General features: G+C 40.3%; 2 protein-coding genes across 5 annotated transcripts; one reads left to right on the forward strand and one right to left on the reverse strand.

The window, feature by feature from the left end:
- Positions 1–3,103: 3,103 nt before the first annotated feature.
- Positions 3,104–7,955, reverse strand: RPL9 (ribosomal protein L9). 2 transcript variants are annotated; one of them, XM_063808731.1, is made up of 9 exons: positions 7,885–7,910; positions 7,516–7,592; positions 7,388–7,434; positions 7,189–7,304; positions 6,581–6,676; positions 5,394–5,526; positions 3,847–3,927; positions 3,513–3,629; positions 3,104–3,205 (listed from the first exon to the last, which is right to left on the reverse strand). In XM_063808731.1, exons 3-8 carry the CDS (start codon positions 7,431–7,433, stop codon positions 3,523–3,525), a joined length of 579 nt encoding a protein of 192 aa, XP_063664801.1. In that variant the 5' UTR covers position 7,434; positions 7,516–7,592; positions 7,885–7,910; the 3' UTR covers positions 3,104–3,205; positions 3,513–3,522. The 2 variants fall into 2 exon arrangements, with proteins under 2 accessions (XP_063664801.1, XP_024211837.1); XM_024356069.3 differs by lacking the exon at positions 7,516–7,592 and having other exon boundaries at positions 7,885–7,955.
- Positions 7,956–7,972: 17 nt separating this feature from the next.
- LIAS (lipoic acid synthetase) lies at positions 7,973–26,615 on the forward strand. Of its 3 annotated transcripts, XM_526552.5 has the most exons (11): positions 7,973–8,156; positions 9,795–9,967; positions 11,201–11,294; positions 12,529–12,609; positions 14,045–14,201; positions 14,284–14,341; positions 16,522–16,650; positions 19,021–19,166; positions 20,243–20,313; positions 22,068–22,179; positions 26,025–26,615. In XM_526552.5, exons 1-11 carry the CDS (start codon positions 8,112–8,114, stop codon positions 26,075–26,077), a joined length of 1,119 nt encoding a protein of 372 aa, XP_526552.2. In that variant the 5' UTR covers positions 7,973–8,111; the 3' UTR covers positions 26,078–26,615. The 3 variants fall into 3 exon arrangements, with proteins under 3 accessions (XP_526552.2, XP_001141481.1, XP_054539735.1); XM_001141481.4 differs by lacking the exon at positions 22,068–22,179 and having other exon boundaries at positions 8,019–8,156; XM_054683760.1 differs by lacking the exons at positions 11,201–11,294; positions 14,045–14,201; positions 14,284–14,341 and having other exon boundaries at positions 8,019–8,156.
- The last annotated feature ends 248 nt before the right edge of the window (positions 26,616–26,863 follow it).

Raw genomic sequence — 26,863 nt, forward strand, 5'->3', positions numbered from 1 at the left:
GCCCCCCTTTTCTAACTTGCTGGTTTACCATAAACTCCCCTAAGTAATAAAATTCCTAACCCAGTACTGAGAGTCCTCCTTCTCTGCCACTTGGGCATTATTTTACTAGTTTTTAAGCCATCATCGCACAAGAATCCAAAAACCCTTAAATTTTTTAACCACTGGCAAATATGTACAGCAAATTAGGTTAAGCATTTAATCTGGCTCATGCTCTATCATACTAAATATTCAGGTTTATCATAAACTCCTTAAAAACCATCAAAGGTCAACCAGAAACTGATAACTCTTGAAAGGAGCAAACAGGTAAGATCTTTGGAGTTTAAGCTTTTCTGAGATGTGTTGTGAAAAATCTAACGTGTTTATTGTATATTCAATGTAACAACCTGGAGAATCACAACTATATTTAAAGAGCCTCTGGAAAATGAGGCCAGTACAGTGTGACTACATGTTTAATTTTCAATGTAATTTATTCCAAATAAACTGGTTCATGCTGACCACTTGTATTCAACTAACAACCTGGTCAATTTTAAGAACTGTTGAATGTGAATGGGTTTGGCATTGTAAATGGGCTCTGCTCCAAGACTGCCTCCCCTGAATCCCTTTCTGCCTAGTTGTGCACCAACTTGGTATGTTACTTCTGGGTATATTTTCTCAAAAAATGTGGCTCAGGTGTGGTGGCTCACACCTGTAACCCCAGCACTTCGGGAGGCCAAGGTGGGCGGATTGCTTGATTCCAGGAGTTTGAGACCAGCTTGGGCAACGTGGCAAAACCCTCTCTACAAAAAATTAGCCAGGCATGGTGGCACGTATTTGTGGTCCCAGCTACACAGAAGGCTGAGGTGGGAGGACTGCTTGAGCCTGGGAGACAGAGGTTGCAGTGAACCAAGATCACGCCACTGCACTCCAACCTGGGTGACAGACACCCTGTCTCAAAAATATGTGGAGACCTACATCTAAAAATTGCAAAAATAGTGCACAAGTGCTTATCCATTGTAGACACAGAAGACAAGAATTAAGTTTTCCCTGGAGAACTAGGCTCATTTGTTATACCCAAGTTATTAAAAAAAAAAAAAAATCACTGTTTAGCTACAGTCTCTTAACTTACCTTACGAAGGTCAGACCCAGCATGCCAGTCCATTTCATGCTCAAAGAAATCTCATTTACTCCCACAGCAGCTACTCCCCATAAGCTGATCCTCTCATGAGCATCTCCACCCCACTAGAATATTGCCACTTGGAAATTTCTCCCACAAGCCTCATACTGTTTTGAAATCCTGTCAATACCTTCCCAAAATCTCTCTCTTCCAGTCCCACTGCTATTACTGAGTTCCCTGGCAATGCAGGCAACAGCTACATGCCATTGTTCTGGTAGCTGGAATACACCAGAGTACAAAATTACCTCCTTGTGAAGGTTACATCCTAGCAGAAAAAAACACATCATCAATACACAACCAATTGTAAATATTAAAATTACAAATGCTATTGACAAAAACAAGTGGAGAAGGGTAACGAGACAGTAGGACAAGCTTAAGGAGCGGGTCTACTATTTTTAATAGGGTGGTCAAGGCAGGATTCACTGAATAGACCTGAAGGTAAGTGAAATTAGCCACACAGCTCAGCTGAGAGCATTCCAAAGGGAAAAAGACAACTTAAATGCTTAATGACAGAGTGCTTGGTATAGAGGATTAGCCAGGTCAATTCAGCTATAGTGCAGAAGTCAGAAAAATTGAGTTAAAAACGGCTGCAGGTACAATGGGGAAGCTATTTTAAAAAGAAAAAAGGGGAAAAAAAACCTGTTGCAGGATTTGAAACAGTGCTATAATCCATTTCAAAATCAGTACCCTGGCTGATGCTGAAAATAGACAGGAGAGGAAGATGACCAGTTGACTGTCACAGTAATCCAGGTGAAATTCGCAGGTCTTTGTTTCATTGTCTACATTGTAAAAAATTTGTATCTAATGGACCCATATTTCCCAACCTTTCGAGGATGTGATCTTACTTCACGTTGATCCCATTCATCGCCTACAACCCCATCCGTTATTTCTGAGCAAATCCTAGATTTATTATTTCCTCCAAACTTCTTAAAAACCTAACCAAATAGTCATCAAACAACAAGACTCCTTAATGTATGTTCAATTAGTGTACTTGAATCCAGATCTAAGACGTATAGGGCATGGTGACCCATGCCTGTAGTTCCAGCCCTCTGGGAGGCCAAAGAGGAACACTTAAGTCCAGGAGTTCAAGACCAGCCTGGGAAACATGAGACCCCATCCATACTTTAAAAAAAAAAAAAAAGATGTGACGGTGCCTGCCTGTAGTCCTCGCTACTAAGGAGGCTGAAGCAGGTAGGAGTATTGCTTGAGTCCAGTAGGTTGAAGTTACAGAGCTATGACTATGGCACTGTATTCCAGCCTGGGCAACTGAGTAAGACATTGTAAGATCCAAGATAACATATATGCCAACTGATCGCGACCTCTGTCCTTATATTTAATTTTTCTGATAAAGTACCTGACCATACCTTACAATGAAGGTACTTAGTACGTTTTCCTGACGCATTTGATCAAGGATGAATGTTAAATTTTGCCTTAGAAATTGCAGTTTCCATCAAATGAGATGTAGAATTCACAAAGGTTTGGGGGTCACCATGTTGACCTAAGTCTAGTTATGGTGGCCTTGTACCATATTTAAAGTATAACACATGGAATTAAGAGATTATGGAAGGGTTATCAATTTTTAAAAACAAGTTCTAGGGTATGGAAGTAAATGGCTGAGGTAAAGGACAAGATTATTGAGACCATGAACCAAACCAACTACACCTTCTAATTCTAACTGATGCTGTATCACTCGTTCTACTCCTCAGCTGTTTCTCCACCAGTGACTAAGACAACATTTGCCTTACCAAATATTCAAATTCATGCCTCAGCAAATTTAGACACTTTCAGGGTATTCCTAAAGTTCTATATGCAATGATGAATGGCCTCATGTTTGCCTGTCACTGGTACAATATTCCTCTTGCCTAAAATATATCCTTGCTATTCCTTCAAGAACCAGATTAAAGCTCCTTGTTCCAAGAGGGAAAAAAACTAGCTAAAAAGGATAACCGGTTTAAGAAGAAGGTCCAAATCAATAGGTCTTTTATTGCATCATTTAAATATCACAAGTAGGTCTTAAGTGTCATCTGGCATCTTCTTTCTGTAGCCAGGTAACTGTAAAAAAAGAAAAAAAATCTGTAAATCCCCATCAATACACTTGCCCAGAAAAGTACTAATCTTTTTTTTGTACTATTCTAAATAATCTAAAACATACCTCAAGACTATGACTTACTGATTCATAGTAAACTATACGTAGTAAAATGCATGCCAATTCCATCTTTTATTCTGTCAAATTTACTGTGTTCCAGAATGCTTAACTCTCCATTTTCTATTACTACAAATTCAGTTTAAGTCTTTTAGTAAATTAAGAGCTTCATTCAACTAAAGCAGTAATAAAACTTAAGACACTGTAAGAACTTACCTCTTAGATCTTATTCATCAGCCTGCTGAACAGTTCCTTTTTCAGAGACATAGATACCATCCAAAAATTTCCTGATATCCTTGTTTTTAACTGTTGTGGCTTGCTGAATCAAAGCCGCTATAGGAGTGAAGATAAAGCAATTAATACATCAGCCTAACCCATCTTAAAAAGAAAGTATTTCATTATGTGCTGTACTTAAAATTTCAGAATGTGACCTTTTTATTTTCACAATTTAAAAAGCTAATCAAATAAAAATTAGCAAAATACTGTATTTTAAACAACAAGATTTAGACAAAATCTTGTAGGCATAGTTAGACATAGTAAACATACAAACCTGAATTTGAAACAAGCTCAATGTCATTTCCTTCAAGGATTAATTCATCTTTCTGGGCTTGAGATACTGAACAAGCAACACCTAAAAGGGGAGAGGGCATTTGCACAGCATCAACACAAAACCAGATCTGTGTAAAAAATAAATTGCAGAGGCACTAATTTATTCCATGTAAAACTCCATGCACCAAAAGAACCTTTTCTTAAGATTTTGAGGCCGGGCACAGTGGCTCACGCCTGTAATCTCAGCACTTTGGGAGGCCGAGGCGGGCGGATCATGAGGTCAGGAGATCGAAACCATCCTGGCTAACACTGTGAAACCCATCTCTAGTATAAATACAAAAAATTAGCTGGGTGTGGTGGTACATGCCTATACTCCCAGCTACTCAGGAGGCTGAGGCAGGAGAATCGCTTGAAGCCAGGAGGCAGGGGTTTATTTTTAACATATGGGTTTTCATTAAATGTTGCTGACCATAGCTAGTATCAGAGTATTTTTGGACAGCCATTATTTTGATACTAAGAATCTCCCTTCTTCCCACCCCTCCCCACCCCAATGGAATCAAAATGCATCAAGAGGCCGAGCCAGGTATGTTTTAAGAGGCCAAGGGGGAAGAACTGCTTGAGCCTGCAAGTTCAAGACCAGCCTGGACAACATAGCAAGACCCTGCCTCTACAAAAAATTTAAAAATTAGCTGGGGCCAGGCACCATAGCATTCCTTGAAATCAGCCTGGGCAACGTGGCGAAACAGTCTCTACAAAAAATCAAAAATCAGCTGGATGTGGTGGCAGGCACCTGTAGTGCCAGCTAGTGGGGAGGCTGAGGTGGGAGAAACACCTGAGCACGAAGGTGGAGGATGCAATGAGCTGAGATCACGCCACTGTACTCCAGCCTGGGCAACAGAGCAAGACCCTGCCTCAAATAAAAAGCACTAAGCTTTAAATTTTTTTAAAGCTACCGTGTTTACTATGTATTACGCATGCACTGTTGTTTTTCAACTTTAACTCATTTAATCAAAGATGTTTGCAATTTTAAGCTGCAGAGATGACATGCCCAAGGTGGACAGTGAGAACTGAAATTTAAGCTAGGCTATTAACCACTACTCACGTAGTTTTCTCTTTAGATTTTAAAGGTTCTTACCACGAAGAAATAAATGGAGTGATGGATGTGTTAATTAGCCTGATTTAGTCATTCCACAGAATATGCATGTGTTGAAACATCACATTGTGCTCCATAAATACACACCATTATATACACCTTTTGTAAATTTAAAGTCTTTTTAAAAGATTTCATTTGCCAAGTTAAATACAACCACCACTGCAAGCTACTCCAATGTATCAACTTTTTGAAATTGTAATCAATATAATGATATAAACCCTTAAGTAGCACCAACAGTTCTAAGTGTAATCAAGAGATAATTCTAAAACAAATCTGGTTTTACTCAGCACAAACACAAAACAACAGCCAACTAAAGTATGGAAGTTGGGAGTGGAAAAGGAGGAAAAAAAAATGAAGGAAAAATTTCTTAATTCTGTCTGAGGGCATGCACATACCTGGTCTCATCCGAACCCTGCGGATGTATTTTTCACCCAAGAAATTTCGGATTTCAACAAGAGACCCATTCTCCTGGATAACAACGTTGATGGGGAAGTGAGCATACACAGACCTCATCTTGTAACGGAAGCCCTATGTTAAATAAATAAGCAAGCTATTAGCAATGCTGAGGAATATTTTTAATAGTTTTAAAATTTTCTAAGATGCTTATACTTATTTTAAAACGTAACACTCACTGCCAAGATTTTCTAATAACTGTCACCTGAACCAAGCCTTATAAACATTGTTCTGTCTATTCAGTGGACTGTAAAGCTCCTTGCGGAGGCTTTATTTCACTAGCTCTTATGCCCTCAATGAACAATGCTGCCTTCTTTTAATGAGAACCCCAAAGCCCTGATCTTAGACATTAGACTAACATTTACTGAGTTACTAAGGTACAGCACATGGCAGGAATTGAGACCACCAAGCCAAAGGCAGGCCCCCTGCCTTCAAGGAACTTAAGGCTAAGAGCAAGGGTAGATGGGGGAATCTTAACAGATTTATAATAGATGTACAGGGTGCCATTATCAGGTGCATTCTAGAAGGTATAATGCAAAGAAAACCATTTCAGCATGAACTTTCTATCTTGAGGGGAGAGACGGTGGGTTGGAAAGAATAATGACATACATTACGGCAGCAGACAGAAAACTCAGAAACTACATCTTTTTCTATCCCAACAAGGGGTCCTGATGGTGAGATTTGACTACCAACTAGTACTGCAACTGTAGATTTCCTATCTTAAAAAAAGAAAATTCGGAAGGTATGAAAATTCATCATTAGCCTACTTTTTAAAAGTTGTACCCATCTAGCCATGCATGGTGGCTCATGCCTGCAATCCCAGTACTATGGGAGGCCAAGGTGGGAGGATCACTTGAGCTCAGCCTGGACAAAATAGCGAGACCCGTCTTGATTAAACAAAAAAAAAAAAACCCAACAACAGAAAAAAACAAACATGTTGTACCCATCTGGTCTTTGCTCTCAGCTCTATCGCTTAAAGACCCACAGATGCCTATTTTTGCCAAGTTCTTGCGTATTACACCAAATAAAATACATAACCCATTCTCTGAAAGAGACACTTATGCTGTATAAAGCACAGGTTTGAGAAACCTCCCTTTCCAAAACAAGGAAGTCTGATACATCTGCTTACCAGTGTAACACCCTTGATCATGTTCTGTACGTGACTACAAATAGTCCGAACGGTAGCCAGTTCCTTTCTGTTACCCCACCATTTGTCAACCCGGAGCTGTAACAGAACAAAAAATGTATTCTTTCCAGAAATATGCAGGCTTAAAAGACAACAGACCACTTACCGAATTACTTTAAGATTCTAGAATTAACCCTAATCAAAGCACATGGTTTTCAACTGGAAAAATCCAACCACCTATAAAACCTCCCAACAGTTAAGCTTTGTAGAAGCTGCAACAAACTTCCCTTCTGGAAAATTAAATCATCAGGTTTAAATGACCTACTGCCGGTTTCTGTGATTTTTACAAAGCAATCACTAGGAAAATAAACCAAACTTCTAACACCATTAAGACGTGTCACTGATGACCACTATTACATTTGAGCTTTATATAACTGGCTGTGTTCAGAATCTGGTTTTTCAATTTCACTAAACAGGCTGGTATTCCGGACGGCAACATTTAAAGCTGAAGCACTGAACCTCAATTCGAAAATTGTTAAAGCAACCAAATGTGATGCTGTTATAAACCACCTTCCAACGAGCAACTGAATTATCAGAAGAAAAACCCTCACCCTCTTTTTTTTCTTTCCAAGAAGGCTGAGTTCTACATTGATGTGATTGAAGTCCCTCCGCAGGGTTCCTCTGGGGCCCTTCACGATAACTGTGCGTCCCTTCAGAGTAATGTCGACTAGAAGAGAGAACACACTCGTCAGGCCACACAACGCTTGGAACATGCAGTAAAGATGTAAGTAAAGACATCAAGTCTCATACCATTTTCTGGAATGTCGACAGTCTGATTGCTGAGAATAGTCTTCATTCTGAAACACAAACACTGGGGGTGAGGCCGACGCAAGTCCCGTTTTTCCACCAAACTACGCCGCACAGAGCTCCACTCCTACCGGAGACTGCCAGGCGGAAGTTCCAGACAGGATGTCGGAGGACGGGAGACCGACAGCCGGCCCCAGTGTGTCCCAGCCTGGAAGGAGCAGCCCCAAAGCGAGAATTACGAGGCCCAGCAGTCGAACTCCCGCTCAGCCCAACCCTGGAAGTCCTATGCGGGCGGTGCCATCCCGGCAAGACTGAGGGGCGGGAATAGGCCAAAAAGCCCAGAACAGGATTCTCATCTGGCGCCGCCAGGCTCATATGGCGCTTGCCGAGCTGGGGGACAAACAGGACAAGGTTCCGAGAGTGGGAGCCGCGCCGCAGCCTTTCCCAGAGCAGATGGCTTGAGATTCCCAGTACCCCCACGAGCACAGAAACATCCTTACCTCGCAGTAGACGCAGCAAAGAAAGAACGTCTGTCGTCATTACGTACTTGTATCTCGTCAGGGGCCTGCGTATTGCGTCATCAGTGCGCGACGCACGTAAGGCTAAAGCAGCCAATCGTGGAGCAGCTTGGCTGCTTGTCATAAATGGAGCGACGTAATTTCGACCTGTCCTTTCCCGGGAGTTAGCGATCCCTCAACCCCTGCACTGCGCTAGTCCTAAAGAGGAAATGTCTCTACGCTGCGGGGATGCAGCCCGCAACCTGGGGCCCCGGGTGAGCGGCAGGGCGAACGGGTTTGGGCGTGGGGTGGGGGGATCCTATCCTTTCAGAGCGCCCATGCCCAATAATAAAGGCCAGTGCATTTACTGAACATTTACTACTAGCCAACGGCAGTTTTAAACGTTTTTCGTGTAATCTCATGTAATTATCCCGCCAGCCCCATGATATAGAGTCTCTGGCATCAGTTTGTTTGCAAGTCTCTCTGGGCCAGTACCGAGGACTTATTTTCTGCTTAGAGTGGTTTGTACCCTATATTTATGGAGCATTGCGGTGAGCACCCCACATAGCTATTCTGTCTTGGACTCTTACTGTGTGTGAGACACCACTCTAGCCGCAGAGAACACAAACCTGTCCGCTAGGCTTCAGCTGCAGACATTGAGAAGTGCAGTAGCAATCGTGCAACACCCTAACAGGCACTCTTTGAGTTGTCGAAGGTTCTTTTGAGATACATGTGCAGACTCGTGGATTCTGTAGTGTTTTGGCTATCTCATACGTTTGTGTTCAGATGTAAAAGCCGAATACCATGATTTCTTATGTTCTTGACTGCCACGTTCAAACACAGAAACAATGTAACCTAGAAAGTAAAAACGTTCATCTTGGCCAACATGGTGAAACCCCGCCTCTATTAAAAATACAAAAATTAGCTGAGCGTGGTGGCGCGCGCCTGTAGTCCCAGCTACTCGCCAGGCTGAGGCAGGAGAATCGCTTGAACCCGCGAGGCGGAGGTTGCAGTGAGCCGAGATCGCGCAACTGCACTCCAACCTGGGCGACAGAGCGAGACTCCACTCAAAAAAAAAAAAAAGAAAAAAAAAAGAAAGTAAAAACGTTAGGCTTGGTTTTCCCCCTTCCAGTTGTCTGAAACCAACTGGGCATTATTAACCTACGTTTCAACAATTATGCTTATTCAAAGCTCGAGAGATTTATTGCACACTTCACTTTAAACGCCCCTGATTCAAGTCAGGACCAGAACGGTTTTAAACTGTGGCACCTTCTTCAGTTATTGCAGTTCAATCTTGTTGAAAGACAAACATCTAGTTCCTGGTAGGTGGAGTACATGAAAGTCTGATATATGTTAGTTCCAGAGATTTTCGGGCCGGGTGCGGTAGCTTACGCCTGTAATCCCAGCACTTTGGGAGGCCGAGGCAGGTGGATCACCTGAGGTCAGGAGATCGAGACCATCCTGGCTAACATGGTGAAACCCTGTCTCTACTAAAAATACAAAAAAATTAGCCGGGCGTGGTGGCGGGCACCTGTAGTCCCAGCTACTCAGGAGGCTGAGGCAGGAGAATGGCGTGAACCCGGGAGGCGGAGCTTGTGGTGAGCCAAGATTGCGCCACTGCACTCCAGCCTGGGCAACAGAGCAAGACTCCGTCTCAAAAAAAAAAAAAAACAGATTTCCAAATCTATTCTAAACTCAGTAGTAAACAGTCAACTCTTACTCTCTTTTAGGTTTGGTTCCTTCAGTCATCTTTTATATTATATTCTAATGCCCTAGAATACTAGAGCTCCTAGTTTGACATAATTTCTGAATCACTTTTTTGGCTTTACCCTTCCGTTTAGGTGTTATGATGGGTTAAAACTAAATTATTACGGACTCCACTAAATAAACGTCATAATTAACTCTTTCTTTAGGTATTTGGGAGATATTTTTGCAGCCCAGTCAGACCATTAAGCTCCTTGCCAGATAAAAAAAAGGAACTCCTACAGAATGGACCAGACCTTCAAGATTTTGTATCTGGTGATCTTGCAGACAGGAGCACCTGGGATGAATATAAAGGAAACCTAAAACGCCAGAAAGGAGAAAGGTAATTGAAAATTTGAGATAATTTTAACGTCCCGTTCCTTTATTGTGCATTATTTTCAGATATAACCAAGCCCTAGAATCTGTTTTTAATATCAGACTTGTTAAATTTAGCTAAAAATCATTAGAAAGATGTGATAACAGAACTAGATAGAACAAGTAAGCAGATGAAATTTTTGGAATCTTTCTCTTTTCTCTTGCCCTTACTATGTTACACTGCCATCTCCCCATTTTCTACCCAGCATCCAACTTCTTCAGAGTAAAGATTACTGCTTTGCTACTAGTCTGTTAGATCTGGGTTAGTAGGTGTTGATGATCTAACTTGTGCTTCTCCTAGTCAATTTACATGTGACCTATGGATACCTTGCCTTAATTTAAAAGAATGATGGAATTTTATGTAGAAGGTAGATTGAGTTGAAAGATAACTTAATCCTGCTCCTTCTATATCACAAGTGGATGGAAGTCATGGAGAACCAAGGATACACAGTCTCCACTCCAAATTTTAGATCTTTTTTCCATTGAGTAACCACTATAAAATCTAGAATGTAGAGCAGACAGTGCACAGTTGTGATCTTTCCTCAGTCTAAACAAGTAGAGTACTTTTTGGCAGTATCATTCATGAGGGATGAGATATTCGAAAACTTGCTCATTCTCTTATTAGAATAGTGTAACTCTGCCTTTGCAAAAAAGGTAGACGTGAGTATAGCACCCTGTTACACTCCATTATTGGTGTTTTCTTTTTTGTTGTTTGTTCTTGAGACAGTCTTGCTCTGTCACCCAGGTTGGAGTGCAGTGGCACAATCTTGGCTCACTGCAAGCTCCGCCTCCTGGGTTCAAGGGATTCTTCTGCCTCAGCCTCCCAAGTAGCTGGGACTACAGGCGCCTGCCACCATGCCCAGCTAATTTTTGTATTTTTAGTAGAGACAGGGCTTCACCATATTGGCCAAGCTAGTCTCGAACTCCTGACCTTGTGATCCACCCACCTTGGCCTCCCAAAGTGCTGGGATTACAGGCATGAGCCACCACACCCGGCCATTATTGGTGTTTTCTAAAGTGGTTTGAGCAAGGCTAAATTTGATTCTGTGTTCTTACTCCTATGACAGAAATTATAAGAGTTATTCTAAGGTTATAGAAAAAATTATTAACTAGGAATTGTAATAGAAGAAATTAACTTCAAAGCTGTGTAATTATTTGGCAGCATATTTGTTAATAGATAGTTATGTTTGGCTTTCCTTAGGTTAAGACTACCTCCATGGCTAAAGACAGAGATTCCCATGGGGAAAAATTACAATAAACTGAAAAATACTTTGCGGAATTTAAATCTCCATACAGTAAGTTGTCAAAGTGTAAACTATCCCTCTTCACCAAAAGCCATGTTTCTACGTTTATATAACTTAAAAATTATTAATAAATATATAAATAATAGCAAAGAGAGTAAATATGTTAAGTGATACATTACTACCAGGAATGGAAATATATTTAGAATCATTTTTCCGGCAAACAGAGATTTTTTGCCCTACGAGTTTGGAAACAAGGCTTTGTTTGTTTTATATTGCAAATTAGATACATGATTTGTTGGAAAGAATATAAAATTAAATATGAAGGTATGTCACATACGCAATGCCATATATAAACCATACTCCTTTACCTTTAACTCTTCAGTATATAATCTTTCAGACTTTTTTATTTGCACATATGAAGTATATACATTCGTAAAGTTTTTAATTTAAAAATTGGATTTTGGCCGGGTGTGGTGGCTCACACCTATAATTCCAGTACTTCGGAAGGCTGAGGTGGGAGGATCACCTGAGGTCAGGAGTTCAAGACCAGCCTGGCCAACATGGTGAAACCCCGTCTCTAATAAAATACAAAAAAATTAGCTGGGCGTGGTGGCGTGAGCCTGTAGTCCCAGCTACTTGGAAGTCTGAGGCTGGAGAATCACTTGAGCTTGGGAGGTGAAGATTGCAGTGAGCTGAGATGGCACCACTGCACTCCAGCCTGGACGACAGTGAGACTCCATCTTAAAAAAAAAATAAAAATTCAAGTCTGTCCATTCTTACATAATTATGTAAGGGAGTACACCTCTATAGGACATGCTCACTACACTCTAATCTTAATATAGAGTTTGGCAGTTTAACAGCCTTTTTTTTTTTTTTGAAGACAGGGCATTGCTCTGTTGTCTATGCTGGAGTGCTGTGGCACAATTGCCTTGACCTCCCAGGCTCAAGTGATCCTCCCTCCTCAGCCTTCTGAGTAGCTGGGAGTATAGGTGCACATTACCACGCCTGACTAACTTTGATTTTTTGTAGAGGCAGGATTTCACTATGTTGCCCAGACTGGTTCCAGACTCCTGGGCTCAAGCAATCCTCCTGCCTCAGCTTCCCAAAGTGCTGGAATTACAGGCATGAGCCAGCGCACTTGGTCTTAACAGCATTTTTGAATAGTGAATGTCTTCAAAAATATGTTGTAAACAATGAGAAGTTTAAAATGTCTAATCACAGTCACCAACTGTTTAGTTGGTGGATATTGTCAACCTAATGGTGTTCCATTTCCTTTTGCATACAGGTATGTGAGGAAGCTCGATGTCCCAATATTGGAGAGTGTTGGGGAGGTGGAGAATATGCCACCGCCACAGCCACGATCATGGTAGGGCCAGCCTCAACCTCTATGGCTTTAGTCTAGAAACTGAAAGGGACTATTTTGTGTCTTCCTCCTAAAAATGTGCATTATGAATCTCTGGTCAGATTTTTCATTACATTTGCATTTATGAAAAATATTAAGAAAAAACCTGATGGAATAATCCAACCTGTTGTGATCTCACCCTTCTCTGAATAAATCTATTATTGGTTCTTTCATTTATGTGATAGTTAATCACGTGCTGCCTTGAGATACCTCTCCTATCAATGTTTGGAAACATTATTCATGATTGCTTAGCTTTTTATGTGTTTTCTGTTTAATATATTCAACAAGAAGGAGCTGTGCTTTCTGTTTTTACATCCATAGAGACCTGTACATTGATCTGTCATATATTTTATGTCTTTTAAAATCATCTTTTTTTATTATTGAATAGATATAAAAGTATCTTCATAGGCCGGGTGCAGTGGCTCATGCCTGTAATCTCAGCATTTTGGGAGGCCAAGGCAGGCAGATCATTTGAACCTGGGAGTTCGAGACCAGCTGGGCAACATGGTAAAACCTTGTCCATACAAAAAAAAAGTTTTTAAAAATTAGCTGGGCATGGTGGCACTTGCCTGTATACCCAACTTCTGAGGAGGCTGAGGTGGGAGGATCACTTGAGCCCAACAGGTTGAGGCTGCAGTAAGACATGATCATGCCACTGCATCCCAGCCTAGACTACAGAGCAAGACCCTGTTTCAAAAAAAAAAAAAAAAAAAAAAGGATCTTATAAACTGTGTAAGTTATAAAGAATAACACAACAGACACCCTCATACCTCCAGTTTGAGATTAAAACATTAGCATTATCTTTGAATACCCCTCTGTACCCCCTAAACTGTATATTAGAATCCCATTTTTCAGTTGTGTTTCTATTTTGTTTTAAGAAATGGGGGTCTCTGTCACCCAGGCTGGAGTGCAGTGGCACAGTCATAGCTCACTGCAGCCTCGAACTCCTAGGCTCAAGTAATCCTCCTATCTCAGCCTCCCTAAATACCTGAGGCTACAGGTACATGCCACTACACCAGCTAATTTTTAGAGACAGGGTCTCACCGTGTTGCCCATGCTGGTCTCAAACTCTTAACAATCCTCTCACCTCAGCTTCCAGAGTAGCTGGGATTATAGGAGCAAGCCACTGCACCCTGCTTTGTTTTTAAATTTAAATTTTGTGTCCTTTCCTGATCCCATCCCCTTTCCCCTGAACACTATTCTTATTGCTGAGTTTATTATTTCCCTTTTTAGTTTTATCACATATATTTGTGTTCCTTGACTATCATTTAGTTTTGAATGTTTCAAATTTCTTAGAACCAAACTGTATGCATTCTTTGCAACTTGCTTTATTCTCTCAACATTATGTCCTTAAGGGTCATCTGTCTATTTCATTTAAATTGTAACATTTCTATTCTAGTTGATGGGTGACACATGTACAAGAGGTTGCAGATTTTGTTCTGTTAAGACTGCAAGAAATCCTCCTCCACTGGATGCCAGTGAGCCCTACAATACTGCAAAGGCAATTGCAGAATGGGGTCTGGATTATGTTGTCCTGACATCTGTGGATCGAGATGGTTAGTGTGTCATCATGGCCTCTACCAGAAACTGGCTCTAAATGATGACATCATCCTGAGCAGTGGATTCTTTTGTTTCTAGATATGCCTGATGGGGGAGCTGAACACATTGCAAAGACCGTATCATATTTAAAGGAAAGGTACTTATTTTTGCATTTGTGTAATTTAAGGACCTTTTTGGACCCATATGAGTTAAGTTTAAGTTCATTACCTTGAAGCAGGGATTATTCACTTTTTGAGGAGTTTCATAGTTTTCTGATAATTCACTGGAAATTATGTACACATTTCTTTGGAAAAAGCATATTTGTATGTACAGATACATATTTGCAGAGAATTTTAGGGGCTCAGTGACATGAACTTACCCATAGACCTTTAGCCCATAGAATCCCTCCCTCATATTAGAGCATTAGTCTAAACTTTGAATAATTTTCTTTAAAAAGTATAAACCTGGTCTTCTTAGTAATGATTTTTTTTTTTTTTTTTTTGAGATGGAGTCTCGCTCTTTTGCCCAGGCTAGAGTGCATGGCACCATCTCACTGCAACCTCTGCCTCCCAGTTCAAGCATTTATCCTGCCTCAGCCTCCCGAGTAGCTGGGATTAGAGGCCCACGCCACCACGCTCAGCTCATTTTTGTACTTTTAGTAGAGATAGGGTTTGACCATGTTGGCCAGGATGGTCTCAAACTCCTGACCTCAATTGATCCACCCACCTGAGCCTACCAAAGTGCGGGACTACAGGCCTGAGCCATCGCGCCCGGCCTGTTTTTTTGGGTTTGTTTTGTTTTTTCTTTTAAGAGACAGTCTTGCTTTGTCATCTAGGCTGGAGTGCAGCGGCCTGATGATCATAGCTCACTGCAGCCTCAAACTTCTGGGCTCAAGCAATCCTTCTGCCTCAGCCTCCCAAGTAGCTGGGACTACAGGTACACTACCACGCTTGGCTAATGTTTTTACATTTTTTTTAAGAGACGGAATCTTGCTATGTTCCCCAGGCTGGTCTCAAACTCCTGACCTCAACCAATACTCCTGCCTCGCCCTCCCAAAGTGCTGAGATTATTCTAATTTTCTACAGCTCAGTACTAGTTTGGCACCTAAGCGCACTTAGTAAATTTTTTAAATGATTCCCTAGTATTTTCTATTTTCTATTTACTATAGTTCATTTTTGAAAAATCTGTTTGCAATCCACTAGGTTTATTTTACAAGCTTCAGTGGGTCTCAGCTTTCAGTTTAAAAAAGCAATAGAACCAAGCACAGTGGTTCACGCCTGTAGTTCTAGCACTTTGGGAGGCCAAAGCAGGAAGATTGCTTGAGGACAGGCATTCAAGACCAGCCTGGGCAACATAGGGAGATGCTGTCTCTACAAAAAATAAAAAAATAAAAAAAAAAATAGCTGGATGTGGTAGCATGTGCCCATAGTCCTACCTGCTTGGGAGGCTGAGGCAGAAGGATTGCGTGAGCCCAGGAGTTCAAAGTTACAGTGAGCTATGATGCACTGGGCAACAGAGCAAGACCCTGTTTTTATTAAAAAATATATATATATAGGATATGTTCTTTGAACATCTCTTATATTCATGATAAGGGTGTACATGTGGTCTTTTCTACATCTGTTCTTTCAGGGAACAACTCCAGACACTTTGCCAGTGGGTTTGTGAAAAAATGTGTCAGCTGTTTCAGTCGTTTTTGCTGGTGTCAAAGGGAACAGCTCTGTGACCCAGTTCACATTATAATACTTGGATGAATAGATATAGCCACAATATAAATAGGAAGATTAATGTTTAGCTCGTACTTCGTTTAACAAAGCTCATGACTCAGCAACCCAGAAAATAGTTTTTAAAACCCGTAGCACTTGTGAAATATTTGCCTAGAGGAAGGGAGGAGAGCATGATTTGATGACTTTTTAAAGAAATCAAAATTAAAGCAATCAAATAATACTCACATTTATATAAGAAATACTTCAATTTACTTTCCAATGAGTAAAATTTTATATTTAATGTTTTAATATTTCATATTTTAGTTTCTTAAAATTATTTACTTTTTCTAAAACCTATTCAAATTAGGTTTAAAAGTCTACTATATATAATTTGAAATTTTATTCAGTTTGCCTACAGGTGTGTTTTAACCACTGTGTACATAGTATTTAATGGTCTGCTTTTTTTTTTTAATAATGGTTCATGTATGAACATCTGTATGTTCATACTTTTCTTGACAAAGTTCTAAAGGTTACTGTGTTGAAGCATACTGAACGATTACTGATAATTTCTATTTTGAGGAACAGGTATGTCAGTTCTTTCTCTCTGTTTGATTATTCTCTCTTTTCCCCTTAGGAATCCAAAAATCCTTGTGGAATGTCTTACTCCTGATTTTCGAGGTGATCTCAAAGCAATAGAAAAAGTTGCTCTGTCAGGATTAGATGTGTATGCACATAATGTAGAAACAGTCCCGGAATTACAGAGGTGAATACGTGTACAAAGTAATGTTGGGAAGTTAGGTGGGTCAAAATATGCCATATATTCTTACCTTTTCCAGGGCTGAACTTTGCCATTGACTTTTACAAAGTAAATTCTATTCTTTTTTGTTTTTTAGGCAAACTCAATCTATGTCTGTTACATAAAAATCAGAAAATATCACCAACAAAAACAGCATAAATATCACCCATAATAGTATTTCCACCCAGCAATATCAGTTACTAACACCTTAGTGTTTATATTATAAACACTATATTTATACTACATATTTGTATTTTTATATTTATAATATACTTAATTTTTATATTACAAACATTAAGATGTTAGTAACTCATATTACTAAGTTACTGTGTGTGTTTTAATACCCACAAATAATGAACATCTTTTTTTCTGTTGTTTTAAAATAATATCATACTGCAAATTTCAATAAGTTGTTTGTTTCCCCCTCCCCACAAATAAAGTTTTCAAAGGAGGGAAAAAATTACACTAGAGCAATTGCTTTGGTTGTAATTCTAAAGAAAAGACTTCAAAAATATATTTGGCTGGATGCTGTGGCTCACACCTGTAATCTCAGCACTTTGGGAGGCAGAGGCAGGCAGATTACCTGAGGTTGGGAGTTCGAGACCAGCCTGACCAACATGGAGAAACCCCGTCTCTACTAAAAATACAAGATAGCAAGGCGTGGTGGCACATGCCTGTAATCCCAGCTACTCGGTAGGCTGAAGCAGGAGAAGAATCACTTGAACTCGGGAGGCGGAGGTTGCAGTGAGGTGAGATTGCACCATTGCACTCCAGCTTGGGCAAGAAGAGCGAAACTCCATCTAGAAAGAAAGAGAAAGGAAAAAAATATATATATATATTTTTTATATTATATATATTCATATTTTTATATATATATATATATTCAGCACTAATATGTGTAATAAATGATACAGAAGAAAAACTCGTGGCTCACGCCTATAATCCTAGCACTTTGGGAGGCTGAGGCAGGCGGATTACCTGAGGTTGGGAGTTCAAGACCAGTCTGGCCAACATGATGAAACCCCATCTCTACTAAATATACAAAAAATTAGCTAGGTGCAGACCTGTAATTCCAGCTACTCTGGAGGCTGAGGCAGGAGAATTGCTTGAACCCGGGAGGCGAAGGTTGCGGTGAGCCGAGATAGTGCCACTGTACTCCATCCTGGGCGACAGCAAAACTTTGTCTCAAAAAAAAAAAAAAGAAAAAAACTCATATCATTCAGATGTACTTTTTTAAAAAAGTAGACACTATGCTTTCTTATTCCTAATAATTTCAGTAATTAAGACTAATCATTGGCAAGTAACACTCATGTAAGAAAAAAAGTAAGGATTGTTATCCACATCCATTCAAATTTTAGAAAAATGAACATTTTAAGCTTCGGGCAAGAGTAATATCATTTTTTTCTTTAATTTTAGCACTTAGCAGTGATTTTATTAGCTTCTACATATGATCTGTGTCATAGAGCCTGAAAGAAGTTACAGTAAACAATAACCACCATTTTCACTAAATCATAAACAGTAGAGACCATAACTTAATTTCAGTGGAGAAATTCTGTTAAAAAGTGATTTCTATAATGTCAGTTTCAGTTATTTTTAAATTCATAAATTTGTTTCTTCTCTTTCCTGTTAACTAGTCTCTAATGAAAAACAATTACAGAAAATAAAGCTGCATTAGAATTGAAATGAAATCCAGTTTAACATCAGAAGCTTTCTGGCCTTTTGGCTTAAAGGATAAGTCATTTAAGCCATGGTGGTTTGGCCATTGTTGAAGTCTAGGACACAGCCTGTTCCAACCTCATCATGATACCACCACCAGTGGGTGCCAGTTTCCCTGGTTTCACTTAAAAACATGATCCTTTCCAGTGAAAATTCCAGAATCATGCATTTCTTTACCTAATATGTGGTAGTGTTGTATACTTACCAGCAGAGGGCAGCTTAGTCTTCAGAAAAGAAATGAACTTGAAAGTTTCAACCCTCTGACATGTGGGTTCAGCTTATTTTTTTCTTTGTTCAGTATGGAGACTCTCTTACTTCTGCTTTTTTTCTTTTCTCTTCTAATTTTTCGCTTCAGAATTCTGGTTTCTCAATGCATAAACTGAAGTAATTTCTTCCATTCTACTTTTCTCTGCCCCAGGCTTGAGATAGAACTAGGGAGCCCAGTGAGGCCTTTTGTTTCCTAAATTAACAGTTAGGCATCTGTGCATAAATGCTACCTTTGAACTATGTGATTTAAGATAATGTGCAGAATGTACTTCTCTGGTCTTTCAGGTTGCTTGCATAACTATGTACTTGGTTGAACTTGTAATTCTTGCTGACAACAGTCCTGCTGTTTTCCAGTAAGGTTCGTGATCCTCGGGCCAATTTTGATCAGTCCCTACGTGTACTGAAACATGCCAAGAAGGTTCAGCCTGATGTTATTTCTAAAACATCTATAATGTTGGGTTTAGGCGAGAATGATGAGCAAGTATATGCAACAATGAAAGGTAAAGAAATTGAAAAATGAAAAATCTTTCCCATGTAATTTGAGTAATAGCAGGAACCCACTCACTTTGAAGGCCCTTCTAAAAACAAAGAAAAGTATATGGTTATAGATGGCAGCATGAAAAGGAAACCAACTTGCACATGCACCCTCAAATCTAAAATACAAGTTAAAAAAAAAAAGAAGCAAAGGAAATAAATTTTCTTGGAATTTCATGGAGTGATATGCATGACGCTCAGGATACAAAATTTATATCCCATTTTATTCCCCATCCTTGCATCCACTGAAAGCATGATTTCATCCACTTTTCTCATTCTATCATTGGACACTTTTGGAGAGCCAGCCTGGTACCAGGCACTGACAGTTCATAGATCAATGAGACTAATCCAGGCCTCTGAGAAAGAGCTTACTTGTAGCATTGTCACATAACATGGTGTGCTTTGGACTTTGCTGAACTTTAGTCCCGTAAGTCCATTTGCTTTGTGATTCTTGGACTTTTTAAACTTTGGAATTTCAAAGTTTTAATTTTAGCTGAGGACCCTTGGACTACTTGTAGTTATTTAGTGGTTCAAAGAGTAATAAGTTCATATAGTAATCAAGACCTGCTGTTTACCACATTGCACACAGTTTATTAGAAAGATTCTGATATGTCATAGTTTAAATCACAGCCCCCATAGCATATCTTGTGCATTGAGTAAAAGCCTAATGCAACATATTTGCTCTATAATATAGGTGCATTGAGGTTTTTGCATATACCATTTCCCATACCTTTTCTACCAAACAGACTCCTACTCTAAAATACCCTCCACTACTATTTTAGCATTGATTCCATAGTATTAGAAGTATTTATCCTTGTATGTATCAGCCCTACATGACTGTCTTAATTATCATTGTTTTCAGTCCTTACCACAGTCCCTGGCACATAATACTTTTGAATGAATAGATGTTGTCTTATTCCCCAACATGAAGATTATGGACTGTCATAAAGTTCACACCGTTTTTAAATATTCCTTAGGAAAATTATGCTTAGATCTACAATTAAAGTATTTGCTAATGTAATTTGTGCTTTTCTTCCTACAGCACTTCGTGAGGCAGATGTAGACTGCTTGACTTTAGGACAATATATGCAGCCAACAAGGCGTCACCTTAAGGTACACGTATCTTGATTTGCTTTTTTTTTTTTTTTTTTTAAAGATGGAGTTTTGCTCTTGTCGCCCAAGCTGGAGTATAGTGGCACGATCTCGGCTCACTGTAATCTCTGCTTCCTGGGTTCAGGTGATTCTCCTGCCTCACCCTCCTGAGCAGCTGGGACTACAGGCGGGTGCCACTACATCCAGCTAAAATATACATATATATAATTTTTTTTTTTTTCTTGACACAGAGTCTCGCTCTGTCACCCAGGCTAGAGTGCAGTGGGGCAATCTCGGCTCACTGCAACCTCCACCTCCCAGGTTCAAACGATTTTCATGCTTCAGCCTCCTGAGTAGCTGGGATTACAGGCACACACTACCACACCCGACGAATTTTTTTGTAGTTTTAGAGACAAGATTTTGCCATGTTGCCCAGGCTGGTCTCGAACTCCTGAGCTCAGGCAATCCACCCGCTTCGGCCTCCCAAAGCGCTAGGATTACAGGCGTGAGCCACCGCACCCAGCCAATTTTTTATATTTTTAATAGAGATGGGGTTTCATCATTTTGGCCAGGCTAGTCTTGAACTCCTGACCTTAGGTGATCCACCCGCCTCAGCCTTCCAAAGTGCTGGGATTACAGGTGTGAGCCACTGCGCCCAGCCCATGTATAGCTTTTGACTCCCAAAAAAACATAACTACTAATAGCCTTCTGTTGACCGGAAGCCATACCAATAACAGTCAATTAACACACATTTTGTATGTTACATGTACTTATATATATATGTATGTGTGTGTGTATATCTGTATACACACACACACACATATATATACACATCTTATTCTTATGATAAAGTCAGCTAGAGAAAAAATTTTTTTAAGAAAATCGTAAGGAAAAGAAAATATATTTACTAGTCATTAAGTGGAAGTGGACCATCATAAAGGTCTTCATCCTCATCATCTTCATGTAGATGAGGACGAGGGAGAAGAGGAGGAGTTAGTCATGCTGTCTCAGGGGTGGCAGAAATGGAAGAAAATCCTTGTATAAGTGGGCCTGTGCAGTTACCATGTTGTTCGAGGCTCAGCTGTATTCTTATAAGTCCCAGTTTTCATTTTATTATCTACATAAATCAGCTACGTTTGCACATATTTGCTGCCTCCCCCATTCTCTTCACAAATTTCACAACTCAAGTGAACCTAGAGAAAAAGAATTTAAAAGTTGGGAAATGGCACTCATTTACACTTGGTTATTGTGTAACTTGTTTTTGTTATGTTAGAGCCAGAGGCGAAGAAAGAATGGGAAACCATTCTTTCTATTTCTATCATGGACATTTATCCATTCATTCAAGAAGCTTGTGTTGAGCAGTGACCATGTGCCAGTCACAGTGCTAAGCAGAAGATACAAGTTGAGTAAGACAGTCTTGTCCTCAAGAATCGGATAAGCATGAGTAATTCTTGAATTTAGCTGTTAACGAAGGAAAAATATAGATAAATAATATCTGTAGATAATCTCTTCTTTCTCTGTCCTTTGGAATAGCCAGTGTAGCACAAAATTGATATGCTTCCCTGTCTCTGTAATTCCCTGTATTTACATCCCAATAGAGTGGCCAAAAAGTAACCAGTAAACACGTAGTCAGGGAGGAGGGAGAGGACAAAAGCCTGGGGGTGGGGGCAAGATAAATTATGCAGTGAAGAGCATTCTGCATACATAGGTATAGACTTTCTGCAGAATCAAAGTGGAATTCTAAAATCTGATCAGAAGTAATTATTTAAATCTAGGTTGAAGAATATATTACTCCTGAAAAATTCAAATACTGGGAAAAAGTAGGAAATGAACTTGGATTTCATTATACTGCAAGTGGCCCTTTGGTGCGTTCTTCATATAAAGCAGGTAAGTTAGATTGTGGGGCATGGTTTCATTTAGGCCATTAACTTTCCACATTAAGTTCTACCACCAGTCACTAAAACTCTTGACAAATTCTAATACCTTTGGTGGTCTTGGTAGAGGGCGTAGTTTTTTTTCTGGAACATCCTTAGGAGCTTTGCTCCATGGGGATCATATTAAGAAAAGTTTCTCTTAATCTTTTGTTTCTTAAACAAATTCAGCCCCCTGCTTTGTAACTCAGCTACTATAGTAAAAGCAGAAACAATTAGTTTATTAATTTTTTCTATGTGTAGATTTCAGTAGTAGGTTATTCAGAAATGACAGAGCATGTCAAGCATCTAATAGGGTTTTCTGAGAAATACATATTTATTTGGAAATGATGCCAGCTGCATCTCCAGACTCAGTTTCAATCAGTTTAAGCACTGAAAAGTATCTATTTGATAGCATTGCTTGCATCATTAAATTTCTTTGTATTTTTCCCCCAGAGGCAACAGAAAAATATCCATAAGATTATTTTTCTCCGTAGGAACGTTTAGTTGTTTTACTAGCTACAATGCAAATTTTTTTTACCTTTGGAATTTCAGCTCTTATTTTAATCAATAGCTTGAATTGATTTACGAAAAGAAAATCATTTTCCAAGGGATAAAAAGTCATGTGGTAATGATTATCGGAGGATCCAAAAGAACATATCTGAAGACCGAATGTAATCTAGAAAGTGTTTATGATGTCCCTGTCAGTTGGACTTAACAGTTACAATGATTAAGAATAAATTGGCTGGCCAGGTGGGGTGGCTCACACCTGTAATCCCAGCACTTTGGGAGGCTGAGGCGGGCAAATCACGAGGTCAGGAGATTGAGACCATCCTGGCTAACACGGTGAAACCCTCTCCACTAAAAATACAAAAAAATTAGCCGGGCATGGTGGCGGGCACCTGCAGTCCCAGCTACTCGGGAGGCTGAGGCAGCAGAATGGCATGAACCCAGGAGGCCGAGCTTGCAGTGAGCCGAGATTGTGCCACTGCACTCCAGCCTGGGCAACAGAGCAAGACTCTGTCTCAAAAAAAAAAAAAAAAGAATAAATAGGCCAGGCAAGGTGGCTCATGCCTGTAATCCCAGCACTTTGGAAGGCAGTTGGATTACTTGAGCCTAGGAGTTCAAGGATGCAGTGAGCTATGATCGTGTCACTACAACTCCAGCCTGGGTGACAGAGCAAGACACTGTGTCTCAAAAATAAAATAAAAAAAAGAAACAGCTAGGCCAGGTGTGGTGGTGCGTGCCTATAGTCCCAACTTCTTGGGAGACCGAGGCAGGAGGATCGCATGGGCCCAGGAGTTCAAATACAGCCTGAGCAACATTGTGAGATCTCATCTCTTTATTTTTTATTTTATTATTATTATTATTTTTTTAGATGCAGTCTCTCTCCATCGCCCAGGCTGGAGTGCAGTGGCGCAATCTTGACTCACTGCAACCTCTGCCTCTCAGGTTCACGGCATTCTCCTGCCTCAGCCTCCTGAGTAGCTGGGACTACAGGTGCCCGCCACCACGCCTGGCTAATTTTTTGTATTTTTAGTAGAGACGGGGTTTCACCGTGTTAGCCAGGATGACCTCGATCTCCTGACCTTGTGATCCGCCCACCTGGGCCTCCCAAAGTGCTGGGATTACAGGTGTGAGCCACCGCACCCGGCTGACCTTGTCTCTTTAAAAATAAACTAGGTATTGGCCAGGCGTGGTGGCTAATGCCTGAAATCCCAACACTTTGGGAGGCCGAGGTGGGCAGATCACAAGGTCAAGAGATTGAGATCATCCTGGCCAACATGGTGAAACCCCATCTCTACTAAAAATACAAAAATTAGCTGGGCATGGTGCTGCGCACCTGTAGTCCCAGCTACTCGGGAGGCTGAGGCAAGAGAATAGCTTGAACCTGGGAGGCAGAGGTTGCAGTGAGCCAAGATCCTGCCACTCCACTCCAGCCTGGCGAAAGAGCGACACTCCGTCTCCAAAAGAAAAAATATATATACAAAAATTAGCCGGGCATGGTGGTGTGTGCCTGTAGTCCCAGCTACTTGGGAGGCTGAGGCAGGAGAATTGCTTGAACCCGAGAGACAGAGGTTGTGGTGAGCCAAGATCATGCCACTGCACTCCAGCCTGGGCAACAGAGCAAGACTCTGTCTCAAAAATAAATAAATATATATATAAATAAATAAACTAGGTTTTTTTTTTTTATCTAAAGTGATGATGTTTTAAATGATTGCTTTATATATTGGGGTCTAAATCTTAAATATGTTTAAATTAGACAAATTCTATTTGAAAAAATTAATGCTCCAGTATTAGTAATATTCTGTATGTTCCTAGTTCCTATAAAGACATTTAAGGCCGGGTGCAGTGGCTCACGCCTGTACTCCTAGCACTTTGGGAGGCCGAGGCGGGTGGATCACTTGAGCCCAGGAGTACAAGACCAGCCTGGGCAACATGGCAAAACCCCATCTCTACAAAAATACAAAAATTAGCTGGGTGGCTGAGTTGCTGGGTGGTGGTGGGCACCTCTAGTTCTAGCTACCCAGGAGGTTGAGGTGGGAGGATCACCTGAGCCCAGGAGGTTGAGGCTGCAGTGAGCTGTGATCGTGCCACTGCACTCCAGCCTGGGTGACAGAATGAGACCCCGTCTCAAAAATAAATAAATAAAAATAGTAATTTAAAACATTTTAATGAACTAGTAGCTCATCATAGTTTGAAAACCCAAGAATTTGATTCAGCACTGACTGACAGAATGTGGGGACTTTGAAAACCAGTAATTGTAAGTGATTTAGTCTTCAAGCAGCACTGCTGGCAAGCTAAAAATACATGTGAAGGATAGAACCACTATCAGCTTCTAGAATGGTTAGAGTAATGTCCTTTGAAAGGAGTTTTTCTTTTGCTAAAGAAAAATTTCTAACATAAAAGGAAGTAAATTATGAACTTTCTGATGCTTTCTAAATTACCAGGAAAAGATCAGATTCTGGTATATGATGAGCATTAGACTAAAATGATGGATTAGGGTCTGATAAAGTTGGTGCTACTCCCACGACATTTGGAGGAGGTATGGAGCAGCATGGATTACTTGGCTGGGTTATGAGCCTTGGGATTTGCAGAGATTATATGTAGATAGACTCATCACAGTTCTACTCATATGTAAGATGACAAAGAGAAGTTAATCAGACTCCTCATAAAATCAGGCCTCTAGTGCTGCACTCTACCAATAAGCATTGAGTCATGCTGTAAGAGCAATAGACTAAATGGAACACTAATGGCCTAAAAAGAGAATGTGCCCTCTAAGCTGCTAACTTATTGCGTAGGCACAACTCAGGCAGTGGGGAGAAAGCCCATTACAAATGAAGAGCTCTTGCTTCCCTAGAGGGGAATAAGCTAAAGAGATTCCATCAGATGCGTCTGCTCAACTGCAATGAGGTCTGTTTTATAAACATCAGATCCAGCCTAATAATGTAGCAAAATTGCTCTTGGAAATGAATTTTGCCAAGAGCAATACTTTGACAGTGATGAGGGATAGATAGTGCACATAAAGTAGAATTAATGTGCAGACCCATATATACAGTAGGGTCACCCTTTGTAATATTGGCTGACTAGAAAGAATAATAGTAGGAGACTCTAGTCATTATTGCTGGGGAGAAAGGCCAAAGATAATAGGGGATATTTAGGTTAGAAAAATATTGCCATTGAGGTTTGAGAAGAGAGAAGTGCCAATAAATACAAAAGTCTTCTTTAAAGGGGAAACACCAAAAATATAATTCTGAAATAGTTGTCTCACTGTTATTTACTTTAAATTGATATTAATGTGTTTTCCTTTTTCCTAAATAGGTGAATTTTTCCTGAAAAATCTAGTGGCTAAAAGAAAAACAAAAGACCTCTAAAACTTCAACAAGACCTTCAAGATCACAGAAATTTTTAAAATTTGATTCCAGTTAATAACAGAGGTGGTGCCAGAATGCCTGGACTGCAGTGGATGTACCCCACCTCTTTGCTTAAAAAAAAAAAAGTCAATAGCCAGGCATAGTGGCTCACGCCTGTAATCCCAGCACTTTAGGAGGCCAAGGCGGGTGGATCACCTGAGGTCAGGAGTTCGAGACCAGCCTGGCCAACATGGTGAAATCCTGTCTCCACTAAAAACACAAAAATTAGTCAGGTGTGGTAGTGGGCGCCTGTAATCCCAGCTACTCGGGAGGCTAAGGCAGGAGAATCACTTGAACCTGGGAGGGGGAGGTTGCAGTGAGCCAAGATCGCTCCATTGCCCTCCAGCCTGGGTGACAAGAGCAAAACTCCATCTCAAATAAATAAAAAGGAAAAAAAAGTCAATAAACTGTACAAATTTAATTACAGTAATTCATTTGGCTTTTAGTGTATCTTGTTTGTCCCAATTAAACAATTGCTTGCTGTGATGTAATCTTAAAATATCTTTGTAAGAATTTTCTTTTAACATAATTTTAAAATGCATTAAAAACATGGCATGGTGGCTCACACCTATAATCCCAACATTTTGGGAGGCCAGGGCGGGTGGATCACTTGAACCCAGGAGTTCGAGACCAGCCTGGGCAACATGATGAGACCTTATCTCTACAAAAAATTAGCCAGACGTGGTGGCACGCACCCGTAGTCCCAGCTACTCAGGCTGAGGTGAGAGGATCACTTGAACCTGGAAA

The sequence above is a fragment of the Pan troglodytes genome, chromosome 3, assembly GCF_028858775.2.
Source record: "Pan troglodytes isolate AG18354 chromosome 3, NHGRI_mPanTro3-v2.0_pri, whole genome shotgun sequence".
In the NCBI taxonomy this organism is placed as follows: domain Eukaryota; kingdom Metazoa; phylum Chordata; class Mammalia; order Primates; family Hominidae; genus Pan; species Pan troglodytes.

Excerpts from the sequence above, each read along its gene's own strand:
- RPL9 (XM_024356069.3), bottom strand. The coding sequence starts at position 7,433 with ATGAAGACTATTCTCAGCAATCAGACTGTCGACATTCCAGAAAATG. Across the intron at positions 7,305-7,387 it reads TGTCGACATTCCAGAAAATG|TCGACATTACTCTGAAGGGA; the intron begins GTATGAGACTTG and ends TCTCTCTTCTAG. Across the intron at positions 5,527-6,580 it reads TGATCAAGGGTGTTACACTG|GGCTTCCGTTACAAGATGAG; the intron begins GTAAGCAGATGT and ends TATTTAACATAG.
- LIAS (XM_526552.5), top strand. The coding sequence starts at position 8,112 with ATGTCTCTACGCTGCGGGGATGCAGCCCGCAACCTGGGGCCCCGG. Across the intron at positions 12,610-14,044 it reads CCGCCACAGCCACGATCATG|TTGATGGGTGACACATGTAC; the intron begins GTAGGGCCAGCC and ends TTTCTATTCTAG. Across the intron at positions 14,342-16,521 it reads GTATCATATTTAAAGGAAAG|GAATCCAAAAATCCTTGTGG; the intron begins GTACTTATTTTT and ends TTTTCCCCTTAG.